Source organism: Miniopterus natalensis, chromosome 4 (assembly GCF_054644295.1).
Source record: "Miniopterus natalensis isolate mMinNat1 chromosome 4, mMinNat1.hap1, whole genome shotgun sequence".
NCBI classification, from domain to species: Eukaryota; Metazoa; Chordata; class Mammalia; order Chiroptera; family Miniopteridae; genus Miniopterus; species Miniopterus natalensis.
Genome location: NC_142084.1, coordinates 48,615,050 through 48,629,686, shown reverse-complemented (window position 1 = coordinate 48,629,686; position 14,637 = coordinate 48,615,050). Strand labels below are relative to the sequence as shown.

The 14,637-nt window shown below is 32.2% G+C and overlaps 1 protein-coding gene across 1 annotated transcript in view; it reads right to left on the bottom strand.

Annotated features, from left to right (window-relative positions):
* Positions 1-14,637, bottom strand: part of FSTL5 (follistatin like 5) — a 491,494-nt gene that overhangs the window by 221,358 nt on the left and 255,499 nt on the right. The window contains exon 6 of the mRNA XM_016200335.2: positions 10,513-10,633. Coding sequence (XP_016055821.2) covers positions 10,513-10,633 — 121 coding nt within the window. The remainder of the gene's footprint in view (positions 1-10,512; positions 10,634-14,637) is intronic.

Below are 14,637 nucleotides of genomic sequence, written 5' to 3'. Positions count from 1 at the left end.
CAGGTTTCTGAATTCTCCACTTACTTGCCAACACTTATTATTTCCTGGTTTTTCAAAAATAATCATAATAATAACTGTGAAATAGAATTTTATCATGGGTTTGATTTATATTTCCTTAATGATTAGTGATGTTGAGCATATTTTTAGTGCCTGCTGGCCATATGCTTATCTTTTTTGGAGAAATGGCTATTCAAGTCCTTTGTCTGTGTTTATTTAAGTTGTTGGTTTTGTTGTTGAGTTATAAAAACTCTTCATAAATTCTGGGTATTAAATCCTTATTAGATAAATGTTTTGCAAATATTTCCTACCATTCCCTAAATTGTCTTTTTACTCTGTTGATAGTGATTTTTTTGATTCACAGAAGTTTTTAATTTTGATCAAATCCAATTTATCTATTTTTGTTATCGTTACCTGTACTTTCAACATTATATCCAAGAAGTCATCACCAGCCAAGTCCAATGTCACAAGACTTTTTTCTATGTTTTCATCAAATAGTAATAGTTTTATACATTTAGCTCTTACATTCAGATCATTGGTTTGGAGTTAATTTTTGTATATGGCATAAGATAAAGCTCTATCTTTTTTTATTTTATGTGGATTTCTGGTTTTCCCACTATTATTTGTTCAAAATACTGTCCTTTACCCACTGAATGACCTTGGCATTCTTGTCAAAACTCATTTGACCATGTAGGTGAGGGTTTACTTCTGGGCTCTCCAGTCTATTCATATGTTGGTTTTACACCAAAACCACACTGCTTTGACTTTTGGCTTTACAGTAAGTTTTAAAACCAGAAAATATGAGGCCATTTTGTCCATCAGCAGGATTATTTTGACTATCCAGGGTCCCTTGAAATTCTTTATGAATTTTGGGATGGACTTTTCTAAACACCATTCAAATGTTGACAGAGATTGCATTGGATCTATAGGTCACTTTGGGTTGTATTGAAATCTTAATTATATTGTTTTCTAATCCATGAGCATGAAATGTCTTGCAGATGTATTTTAAATCTACTACATTTGTAACTTCCTTCTCCAAAATATCAGAAATATGTATAAGTAAAATTTTACAGGTAAAATTTGCTCTTATTTATTTTTATTGCATTTATTGGAGTGACATTGGTTAATAAAATTCTATTACTGTAGAATTTTGATGCACAATTCTACAGTACATCATCCATATATTGCATGGTGTGTTTACCACTCCAAGTCAAGTCTTCCACCATTTACCCCCCAGTACTTTCTTCTGCCTCCCCCACCCCTTCCCTCTAGCAGTCATACTGTTTTCTCTGTCCATGAGTCTTTTTTTTATTCTTTGCATAATCCATCACCCTTCTCACCCAGCCCCCTGGCACCTGTCAGTCTGTTCTCTGTATCCATTAGTTTTTCTCCACTTTGCTAGTTTATTTTGTTCATTAGATTCCAGATATAAGTGAAATCATATAGCAATTGTCTTCCTCTGACTGGCTTATTTTACTTAGCATAATACTCTCCAGGTCCATCCATGCTCTCACAAAAGGTAAGATTTCTTTCTTTTTTATGGCTGAGTAGTATTCCATTGTGTAAATGTACCACAGCTTTTTTATCCACTCATCTACTGATGGACACTTGGGCTGCTTTCAAATATTGGCTATTGTAAATAACAATGCAATGAACATAGAGGTGCATATATTCTTTTGAATTAGTGTTTCAGGTCTTTGGACATATTCTCAAGAGTGGAATTGCTGGGTCATAAGAAAGTTCCATTTTTAATTTTTGAGGTTGCCTGATATCAAACTATACTATAAGGCCATTGTAATCAAAACAGCATGGTACTGGCATAAATCCAGACCTATAAATCACTGGAACATAATAAGGAGCCCAGGAATAAACCCACAACTTTATAGTCTAATTAATACTTGACAAAGGAGGCATAAACATACAATGGAGTAAAGATAGTTCAATAAATGGTGTTAGAAAAATTGGACAGCTACATGCAAAAAAAAAAAAAATGAAAATAGGTCACCTTTTTAAAAAAATATATGTCTTTATTGATTTCAGAGAGAAGAAGGGAGAGGGAGAGAGAGAGAGAGAGAGAGAGATAGAAACATCAATGATGAGAGTCATCAATCAGCTGCCTCCTGCATGCTTCCTTCTGGGGATAGAACTAGGGACAGGGGGAAAACAGACAACCTTCTTATACCATACACAAGAATAAACTCAAAATGGATTAAAGACTTAAATGTTAGATTTGAAACCATACAAATCCTAGAAGAAAGCATAGGTAGTAAAATCTCGGGCATTTCAATATTTTTTCTGATATATCACCTCAGGCAAGAGAAACAAAAGAAAAAGTTAACAAATGGGACTACATCAAACTAAAATATGTTTTCAGAGCAAAGGAAGTTATCAGCAAAATAAAAAGACAACCCACTGAATGGGAGAACATATTTGCTGATACATCTAATAAGGGCCTAATATTCAAAATTTATGAAGAACTTACAAAACTCAACACCAAAAAAAAAAAAATTCAATTAAAAAATGGACAAAGGATCTGAATAGACACTTCTCCAAAGAGCACATACATACCGATGGTAAATAGACATGAAAAGATGCTCTCAACATCATTAATCATCAGAGAAATGAAAATTAAAACCACAATGAGATTATCACCTCACACCTGTCAGAATGGCTATCAGCAATGAATCGACAAACAAGTGTTGGTGAGGGTGTGTGGAGAAGAGGGAACCCGCATGCACTGTTGGCAAGAATGCCGATTGGTGCAGTCACTGTGGAAAGCAGAATGGAGGTATTGTGTTTTAAAATTTTTAAATTTTATAGATCATTTCTTACACTGTTAGATGAGTTAATAAGGTTCACAAGATTTTCCAAATGAAGAAATATGCAATTGCATCTGGGATGGTGTTTTAGCTGGAATCTATTTTTTTTAAGTAGCAGACTTTCAGAATAGAGCATGCTTCTTTTTTCCTTCTAGTAGAATACAGTTTGTAAATTTAACTTGTTTAGGTTGTGGACAAGTTCAGAACCATTAAGCCTGCTATGCTCAACCAGGTGCAAGTTGGTTTGTTTGTTTTTAATTGTCTTTATTGGTTTCAGAGAGAAGAAGGAAGAGGGAGAGGGAGATAGGAACATCAATGATGAGAGTCATTGATCCGCTGCCTCCTGCATGCCCCCTACTGGGGATCGAGCCCACAACCTGGGCATGTTCCCTGACCGGGAATCGAACAACTATCTCCTGGATCACAGGCTGATGCTCAACCCTCTGAGCCATGCCAGTCAGGCCAAGTTGTCTTTTAATTATATTAAATGTTCTGTTCGTTCTCTAATGGATGATTCACTCACATTACAACAAGAGTAGTAAAAGCATATGGTCAGGGATGCATAAGGAATGAGAGCATCTTATGTAGAATTTTTTAGATAGTAACACCTTCTGAGAATCCTATCCAACTGATTTAAGGAATCTATTTGCACCACCAATTTCTGACTATGATATATTATGCATCCAACTTCTATAGATAGATTTTAGGGCCCACTGAACTGCTGGAGTCAAAGCAGATACAATTTGTACCTTCCTCAACTATTACAAAGTTTGGGCTATATTTTCCATAACATTATAAGATGAATTAGAAACAACAATAATATAACTCCGTACTTAATTATATCTCTTTCTATTTATAAAAGTGTGATAAAAGGTGAATGCAAGCCTCATGCCAAATTGCACATTATATACAAACATTCACGTAACACCTGGTAGCCGAGCAAGCAGTTTCTATTAAGGAGGTGACATAAGGCACTCATTCTTCTCAAATTACCTGAGGTCTCTGATAGATGCTACAAGAAACCTAATAGCTCTTAATGATCAAATTGGCATCAGTCAGTTCTTAACATTCTGAAATTATGTCTCAACTAAAATAAAATAAAAACTGATGAAACTGTTCATAAATCTTTTTCAGTTCAAATCAACTAACACTTTTAGAGCTATAGATCTTCTAAACATAAAAATACTGTCTCAACTGATATTGTTTCTGTGGAGACAGTTATATACTATTACAATCAAACTTTTACACTTTTGGGGATTAATATTTTTTAAATAGCAGTTCATGCATTAAAAAAATAGTAAAAGGCCAAGTAACACAAATTATAAAATGACTTTTAGGGACAGAAAATATCAGATGCGATGTATTTTACTTTGTTGGGCTGAGCAACAGCAAGAGTGAGTAGTTTATGGAGAAAAGAATGCAATTCTTTGCTTAAAGGGCAAAAAAAGATGACTGTGTAAACCTGGATTTTGAGGAATAATTTCAATTAGAATTGATAAATCCTACTATCTCCCTAAACTATCATAATGTCTCAAAAATTCTTAGATTTCAGCAAGTGATAACTTGACAAGTCAAGTTTGAAATAAAAAGATAACAAGAAAACGTTCAAAATCTCCAAAGATTGAAAAATACTAACTGAAGGAGAAGTGCAGTCTCACATGAAAATCTTTTCCTGGCACTGTTTATTTCATATATCTATAGCTATCTGTGAAAGGTGCTAGTTTTTAAGCTATAAAAACTGGGAATGCAGTGCTAATATAAAACCATTCTCAAACAGGGTACTAAAATAAAGTTGTTTAATTACAACATGGGGTGATAAAAACAAGTAAATATTTATAGGCAGCGGTGTTTATAGCACTTTTGTCTGTTGTTTAAACATAGTTAAAAGGTGTTAAAATGCTGAATTATACATTTTTAGTTGAATGTCAAAATGTCTGCTGAGGGCCTGATAATAATCTACACCCTTAATGAGACTTCACAAAAATAATATTCTTCATATAAGAAATGCATCAACTCATAAGTTAAAAAAATCATAATATAGAGTAAGATAAACTGATCTCAAAAGACAATGTTAACCACTTTGTATATTCTAGTAAAATGCAATCATTTAAAAAAATGTAGAGATGTCACCTATGTGTTTTTTCAGAATGGTAATATAGACAGTTATTATAAATTCTAGCAAAATTCTAGTAAGATTCTAGTAAAATGAATTGTCAGTGGAAATATGAATAATACATATGCCATTAAACACATTCACTGGTTCAGATCTCTACTTTGTTAAACTAATTTAGTTTATCCTTTCAACTTCAACTTTTCATCCATAAGAAAATAAGTTAAACTCTTCTTACTTGAGTCACTCAAAAATTTTGCAATGAATTGTTCAAAACTATTTTTCATTAACAAAAAACTATTGCATCATACACATAAGTTTTTCTACTTAATGACATGTTATATTTAGATTTCTAGAGATAATGAGAATAGTTTTTAAGTTTAACAAAGCAAGCATTGTCTTCAGTAAACTTATTTAGATGTCTGTGAAGTTCCTTTTCCTTATAATGTCATTATCAAATCTATATTCCATTAAGATGTATTTCATTAAAAAGAGATAACATTTTCAATGTAATCATGAATGGTTAGGTGATTTAAAATAACTGTTCCATGTTTTTCAAATATTTTTGAACTTTAGAATTTTAATTACCTATTATTTTTAAGAAAGAAATTAGTTTCAATATCAATGTTCTCAGTTAATACATTTTGCCAGCAAGACCTACTTATTTTGTGTCTAGCATAAACACACCTTCCTTTGGACCTTTCCACACATAAAGATCATTTTGATTGGTAGACATTAAATGTGACATTACAACTTGAACCACTATTACATATATACATCTTAAAGTACAGGTATATGGTTTTGAAAATTGCAAATCATATCAGTTTAATAGGATTTCAAGAATTTATAAGAATTACACAAACTCATTTTATATAATTTTAAGGTTTAGTACCACAGTTAAGGCAATTTATGATTTAACTCAGGAAATAAGGTACATAGAAAGAATTTTCAATACAAATATCCTTTCTCTGGGTAGTCAATTTGGTTATCTAGAAATTCCAAATGGAAAAAAATTCCTAAAATCAACAACCATATAATGGCACTTAATCATATAAATTAAGTTTGATTGCAAAAATAAATAAACATTTTTTGAGCATCACTCCTGAAATTAAGTGCCTCAATTCATATATGGTCATCTTGTCTGATGGTGAGTCACTTGCATTTTCCTACTGATTTATAGCAAAAATACAGTGTTCCATGCAAATCAAACTGAATCAAAATTTTAATTTAGAGGTGAAAAAACAATTTTGTGTGTTCATTTAGGTTCTTGTAGTTAATAATGGCACTATTAACTCCCTTTTAATTCTATAAGTAACCTTTGCACTGAAAAATCTACACACTTTACTAAAAATATTTAAGAAAACAAAGTGCCAGGGAGAGGAGGGTCCATGATCTGACCACAGAATTTAATATTTACTCTAAGTATTCCAAGTTATGTCAATGAACTCATTTATAATTTATTAGTTCCCATTAAATAGATTTCTAAGTTTGTTAATCAAACAATGAATGATAGAAACTACTTGATGTTCACACAGAGTTTATTTTAAATATGTTAGTAAAATTTAAATAATTTAAAAAATAATGCCAAAATTCTGGAGAAAAAATAAGAATGCCATCTAATGTTCATGGGAAATATTAAAATAATTCATCTTATTCAGGAAGAAAAAAAATTGATTTGATAGAAAACTTTGGAACTACTGTAATAACATGTAATAGTATAATTAACAGTTGAAATGTGCTATTTTTTTTTTATCATTAATGTTTTCCTGTTCGCTAAATACCCATTACTTTACTTTCTTCCATTTTACACCATTGTAGAAAAAATAAAAAACTGGAACTCAAGAAATCTGTCTATCATTATATCTACCAGTAAATCAAGATAAGTTTCTTAACTTCTCTGGCCTAGTCTATTCTCATAGATATTCATTTAGGGATTGTTCTAGCTTTCTGGGTTTTCTTTTTAGGAACTATCAGGGGGAATGCATTCTGGATGTAAAAAATGATTATTTTTTACTCTCACTATATCTCTCGTTTTTATCATTGTCTGCCTAAGAGTATATATTCCTAAGGGAAAGGAATCCTATCTTTTCAAGTTACTTTAACTATCACAATACTCTATACACATAGGTACTTAATATATAATTTTTGAATAGATTGCTTTCTCACTATTGTTACACACTTTTTATTCACGATACTACCTAGCATCTTATAATAGAATGACTTTTAAAAATCATGTCATTATACAAAGCCTGTCACTGAACTTCACAATGTGGTTTTCATTGTAAAGTGTTGTAATAGATGGAGAGAAAGAGATATACATTTTCTATTCACATTTAAGTAAAAATACCTTTTTGCTAATGCAGACACATCCATGCTATCTCTGAAGGGTCATTATATAGTTTCATGATCTGTTTAAACAAGGATGTAACACTGAAAATGTAACAACCTTCCAGAAAACTGCCTGGTGAGACCACAGGAATATTAAATTATCTCCTATAATTCCAGCATTGCTTAAGAAAATTGCCTTCTCTCAATAATTATGTGAACATCATTATGTCATTGTTAAGAGATAGTTTTGTGATTATCCAAAGAAAAGACTCATGATATGATTGCTGATTACAAGATCTTTCATTACCTAATATATTTGTGACTTGGAATATTAAAAATGTATACCTTTTGTATTATATAGAATTTTGACCTAATGCCAGAATCATTACAATATTCATTAAATTCATTGTATTTACTATCAATAATTTCCATAAAATTGTAACCGAATTACCTTCTAATAGCTAACAAAGTCTTACAGTTTTCCATCCAAATCAGTAGTTCCTAGTACAACAGAGTTCCTTTATAAACAATGTTTTGCTATTTCTCTATTGAACATTTCTACTGAGGATTCAGATTTCTGAATTGCAGAATTTCATTTATTAGAACAATACTGACTACCTTCCTTCCTTAGCAACTTCAAACCCTATCCCCCTAAACAGTATTATTTTTCCCCATGGTAGGTGCAAGCAGCAGTATTCTAGGAAAGATTCTTATTTACTGATATTGGCAGGGACCATTATTCAATCTTGGTTGTGCTGTCATGGAAATAACATATTATTCACACTTATTTTAATTGCTGTTGTTTTTTGTTTCCAGCCCCACCATTCCACCATCAATAATAAGCATATTTTGAATAAAAATCCTACACAATTACAGCCACTTAATTATCTTATGGATGCTTGATAAATTATATAACATCAAAAATATGTTCTGCTATTTGCTACATATTTCAACTACTACTGATATTTTTCAACTACTACTGATATTTAGTCATATGTATTATAACAGTATAGGGGTGGGGTACAGGAGCTGATAGATTAGGCCGATTAATAATTTGGTAAAATAGTAATAATAATTGATATATTTATATAGACTTTTAGACCAGAAAGGTATATTGCAGTTGGACTAGTCTCTGTAAATACACTAGTATGTCATGTGCTCCAGCTTTTATTTATGTTATTCTTTGTGTCCATCTCCCAAAGTCCAAATCCACTCATCCTGAAGATTAATTCAATTGTTACCATCTTCATAAAGTCTCCTTGATTCCCAAAGCTGGAGATTATATTCTCAATTCACTTAGTATCTTATGCAGGCCTCTCTGACATTTATCCCCTTCTATCTTGCAGGACAGTATAATGTAAAATATAATAATTCCTTCCCTGATGAGCCATAATATCTTCTCCCTGCCATCCTGAGTTGACAAAGCAATGCTTACTACAGAGTGAAGATCAGTGGAAAAGACATAGACTTCATAAATAGTTTGACAAGAGTTTGATTATAAACTCGACTACTTAGTTATTAACTTCTATATGTTTCAGTTTCTTCACATATACATGAAATAAATATGCTGCTTTGTTGTTTCCTTTGAAAAGTAGTCTAGCCTTGAGAACAATGTTAAAGGATACCTGTTTACTCAGTCATCTTGTCTTGTATTCTCTCTTGTCATTTAAAATGGAAACACAATTTATTAAATCGGAAGAGCATAGTGATATCTTGCCTTAGGTATATTTATATACACTTTTTAAATATATAGGTTTGTGATGTGCAACTACATATTATTAATTGGCTTGTATCAAGTATTACATAAAATATAATTCAATGTGTTAATATAAATTATTATATAAGTAAATTACTATCCTTATTTGTATAGATTTTCAGATATTTAAGTAATTTCTCTAATATTAGATCACTGATAGATGGCAGAGGTATAATGCAAAAGAAACATATATTTTTATATCAAGTACAGACCCTACTGCCTGCCTTTTTGGAAAGCCATATATATCCAATATATTTATATAATATACATTTGGAAAACAATATGTAATGCATGCATATTTATATATAGCATACTGGATATATGTATATATATTTAATATGTAATATATATATACATATATATGTGTAAAATTTATATATATATAAATTTTCAGAAATTTAAGATTTCTGAAATAAATCTTACTTAACATTGATTCTCTGGTGATTTTCAAATACCAACCAGTTAATTAATTTTTTTCTATGTTTTTGCACACAACTCCTAAACCTTTCTTTTCTGTTTTTGTTTGTTTGTTTTTGTCTCTTAGTTCTTTCTCTTTTGAATTAATTTTAAAAGAATAAAAGAATAACCTAGCAGAATTTATTTTTATCAAATCATCCTCATAACTGCTTTATAAAGCACAGTCAATTTTAAGAAGTCTTTAAACAATTTAGAAACTATAACATTTTGCAAAGAAACAGTATAAATATAATTTGTATTATTATGCTCATTATTGTTAAAATATATAATAAAGATGTACATATATACAATAGAAGACTACTAAGTCATAAGAAAAGATGAAACACTGCCATTTGAGACAATATGGATGGACCTTGAGAATATCATGTTAAGCAAAATAACCTTCCAGACAGTAAAAATTAAGAGCTATATGATTTCACTCATATGTGGAATATAAAATTGTAAGCAACAAATGAACAAACAAGAAAAACAGAAACTCATAGACATGGACAACAGTGTGGTGGTTACCAAAAGGAGTGGGAGGTAGTAAAGGGTACAGGGGGTCAAATATATGTTGACAGAAGATGATTTGACTTTGGGTGGTGGGTACACAATGCAGTACTCAGATCATGTATCACAGAATTGTACATTTGAAGTTCTATTAATCTATTTTGGTTTCTGACTAAAGTAAAAATAAAGTCAATGTGTGAATTAATCAAACTGTTTTTGTTACATGAGGACAACTGTTCAAACGCTGTTCCTACTCTAAAATAACCTTGAAATCTGCACTGTGGAATTAATGTCTTAAGCCAGAACCAGGGCTATTGAATATTTCCAGCTCATTTTAGAACTACCAAATCCCTTAGCTTTTACAAATACTTCAGTGCAGCCAAACACTTCAATTATCTCAATTATATTACTTCTCTTAAGACACAGCTTGTATTCCGAGACCAGGCAAACATACCTTTTGTGTAAATAAACAGAAAATTAAAAGAAAATTAAAAAACCAAAACAAAGAGAAATTAGGGAATGAATCTAATACTCACGGAATGATCTGTAAAATTCTTCAAGAGCCAAATGCTTGTCAGAGTTAAAATCATCATATTTCAGTAGATCATACAAAGTACAATCTGAAAGATCTTTGCCAAGTTCTTCCTGTTTTATCACCTGACAAGAAAATTGTAAGCATACAATTATATATATCTTAATATTTCTATAGTATTATTAATTATATGTAATAATCAGTTAATAGATCGTTTTAAGTGTGCAGTTCAGCAAAGAACTGAATCTAAAAAAAAATCTGGTTTTAAGTTACTGGACAAGTACCTTTAACTGTCTCAAAGATATAAAATTATAAAGTTAAGATAGATACTTGGAATTTGGTCTGAACTTTCCAATACAAAAATATCACAGTAGGACACAGAAAATCTGAACATTAAAAGGATATTTTGTATTTCACTCATTTACTTTGCTCCATTTATACTGACTGATTCAAGAAAATACTTGTACCTCCATATGAAAATTGCTTCCTATGTCTCAGTGACCTGTGTCAAAATAAAACAGGGCTCTTTTCCAACAAAACAAGTGAAATCGTTTGTTCCAACTTTTGTCCTTGTATTATTTGTGAAAAAATAAGTTAAAGTTTATTTCTCCTCTGCCTCAACTCCTCCCTGCTGGAAGTGCAGCCGTTTGGGACTGTGCATTAACTCCCTCGGTCACAAAGGAGCTATTAAGCAAATGACTGCTTCCAGGAGCCATATAGGATTAATGCACCGACTGATGATGAAAATCTATCCAAGCCTGGGTGAGGAAAACATCCAACTGCTTTTCTACTCTGTGCTCTGTCCTGTGGGCTGAGGCTGGAGGTTTTTTATACTCTACTGCTTTTGACTATTGCCTGTCATATAAAAGAGCTCCCCAAGATTTTTCAAGCATTCCTATTCACTCTGGGTAGCTGCATAGCTGCTCCATGGGCTTTCTTTTACACTCTCCACAGACAGACACTGTAGTTCATATTGCTTGGAGCTGTATATCACGGTGTGTGTGTGTTTTAAAATGTTACACAGTGTAGTACAGATGTCCCCTAATTCCTTCTAAAAGAAGTTCAAATTGGTAGTTACAAAATAGCCATGGGGATGTAAAGTACAGCATAGGAAATATAGTCAATAATATCATGCCAGCTGGGTACTGGAAACATTGTGGGGGACCACTTTGTAAAGTATAGAATTGTCTCACCACTATTCTGTATACCTGGAACTAAGACAAAATAATACTGAATGTAAACTGTGATTGAAAAATAAAATTAAAGAAAATAATTTCTTTTAAAAAATGGAATGCAGTGCAATCAGAAAAAAAAAAAGGTTATGAAGTCAGCCAGTTCTGGGTACAGAGTCTGCCAATGCCACTTAACAGCTCTATAATTTCTGGAAAATCACTTAACAATTCCTCAATTAGACATTGAAGATAGTAACATCTATCTCTTACGGTGGTAATAAACATTACACACAGACACACATGCACACATACATATATACATGTATATAGTCAGAGGCAAGACTACATATAGAACACTCTCAAAAGTAATCATTTAAAGTTAAAAATATGACTTTTATATATAATGTGCTTATCCAAATAACCCACTGAAGATTTCCCCACCCACTTGTGTATGTATGGTTGTGCATTCACGATGTATTATTGTTTCTTTCAGAAGAGCAATATGTTTCAGACTTTCTTTGTTACATCAATGACAGATTTGTGATTCTAATTTCTCAAGATTCTCAGGCGCTTTTGAGCTTATTTTTTAACCCTGTTTTGGAACAATTCTATGTTAAAAGTTCACTTACTTCTGTGTGTGGATGAGCTCTGAAGATGGAGCTTAGCATGTGAGTGACTAGAATGTTCAGCCCCATCCCTGGCCACCTGAGGGACAATATGCAATGATAACATATTCACTGCTAAAGTCAATTCCGATAACATAATGGTTTCTCTATTCTGATACATTATATTCAAATTTCATTGGTTAATTTTCAGCTTTGGGGGAGGGGGCAAAACATTTGTCTGTTTTAATTGGTCCATATAAATAGATATTGGTGATAGCAAGTATTAAGTTCTACATTTGAGGACAGTCCAGCTGGAGGGATTAACAAAATTACCTGATGGCTTTAGCCATCTCTCCTATGAGCCTAATGAGAAAGCAAATAATGCTTTTCTACTTAGAAAGCAACAGAGCTCTCGGTCATTCTCCATCTGTCATTTGTTAGATCATAGAAAATGAGTTTTCTTGGGTTGGAGGGTAAACAGTGTATTTGATCTTACCTTGCTATGCTCTTCTTAAAGATTTGTAATGTTATCGTGGTAATTTTAGGATGCAGTGACAGCAGGGTTTGGTCAGGTATTTTAATAATATTTTTAGTGGCTTTTAATCTCATACTGTTTTTTTTTTTTTTTTTTTGTAATGAGATGAAGATGGAAAAAAATTGAGGGAAGAACTATCATCATTTTCTATCTCATATTTATTTCTATTTTAATACTTTACTCTAATTAAATCATGGATTAGACCAAGAGAACAAACTTCTACTGTTTTTCCTGAATGCTGGCTCTGGAATAAGACTACCTTGATTTTGATTTGATCATGATTATAGAACTTAACCTGGGCATGCTATTTTAATGAGAGGGCCCTAGATAAGCTCATGGTCTAGCTAGTGGCCTTTCTAAAACCCTGTTCATCTCTATTGGGCCATGCCCATGTACAGGAGAGAAGCAGTTCACTACCTCATTCATCAAAATTTTAAATACATGATTTCCTCATTTATTTCATTTTTTGTCAATGAAATAGTCTACTTAAAACATACTTTCTCATATTTTTTTCTCTCTAGTAAGTTTCCTGGACTTTGGTACAGCCTGAGTTGTTTCACATGAGGGAGCTACTTTCCTATGAGTTTTCATCAGCATGGAAAAAACTGATTTGGTTAACCAGAGTTTTGATAGCCTTAAAGTGATGAGTATTTGATTGTTGGGAAAAAAAATCTAAGTAGATTTCTTTCCCAGGCACCTAGTAATACATAAGTATTTTTTGGCACAGGAGATCCAAACTTGTAGGGCTTTGATAATTCCCTGAACTTCTTTCATTTTCTATCTGCCACAAGTTTCAAAAATTTCCCACTCTAGGCTCCTCAAAACACATGTTACTTACTTTTGGACTAATAATTCATGAAAGGACTAGAGTCATTGACTATTTTATCATTTAGGTATCTATGATGATGTTTCAGTCTAGTAGGCCACTCTATTGTAGATTACTGAAGATACACACACACACACACAGACACATATTTTTTTCCCTGACTAAAGATTAAATATCATCCATCTTGGGCTCCAAAGAGGTTAGAGTCAGTGTGATGAGATAGAAATATCAGCAGAATGTATGTCATCAAGGGATCTCAGGCACACAGCTTTCAAGAGGGGGTACATTTAACATCAACATAATAGAACTGTCAAATTTGCATGGGGAATTGTAATAGCTCAGAGATGATTCAATTTTTTGATACTATATTCTTTTTGTTCCAAAACAGAAAGTTCAAAAACAAAAATAAAAACTGTCCCTCCTCAAAATAAACTATTCTCCTTAGTATTCTTTTTCATTCATTTATTCCATCATCCATTCAACAAATCATTTTCGATTGTCTACTATGTGTCAGGCACTGTCTTGGATCCAGAAACCGGCCAACAGAAAGATATACAAAACCCTTCCCATGCAAAATTTACACTCAGTGAAGGGGAAATCAAAGAAATATACAAGGTAAACATAGAGTATGTTAGATGATAAGTTATCTAAAAATAAATAAAACTGGAAAGAGAAATAGAAAGTGTCAGAGGTAGGTAAGAAAATTGCCTCCCTGCTATAGAGGTGTGTGCACATTAGATTTCTGGAGATATAGATTGACTTGGAAATCCAAGATTACTATGCTGACATTCATAAAAGATATAATATACATGGGATTGAATTTGATGGTATTAAGGCAGGTCATGGTGATGAGACTACGGAAGAAGGGGTATAAGAGGACAGAGGAGTGTAATCTGCCAGTTCGGTGTCCTTTCTTTGCTTTCCTTGGTGAAGACAGGAGAGGATGGCAACTGTGAATTCTTGGACATATACAATACTCATATATCTGTTC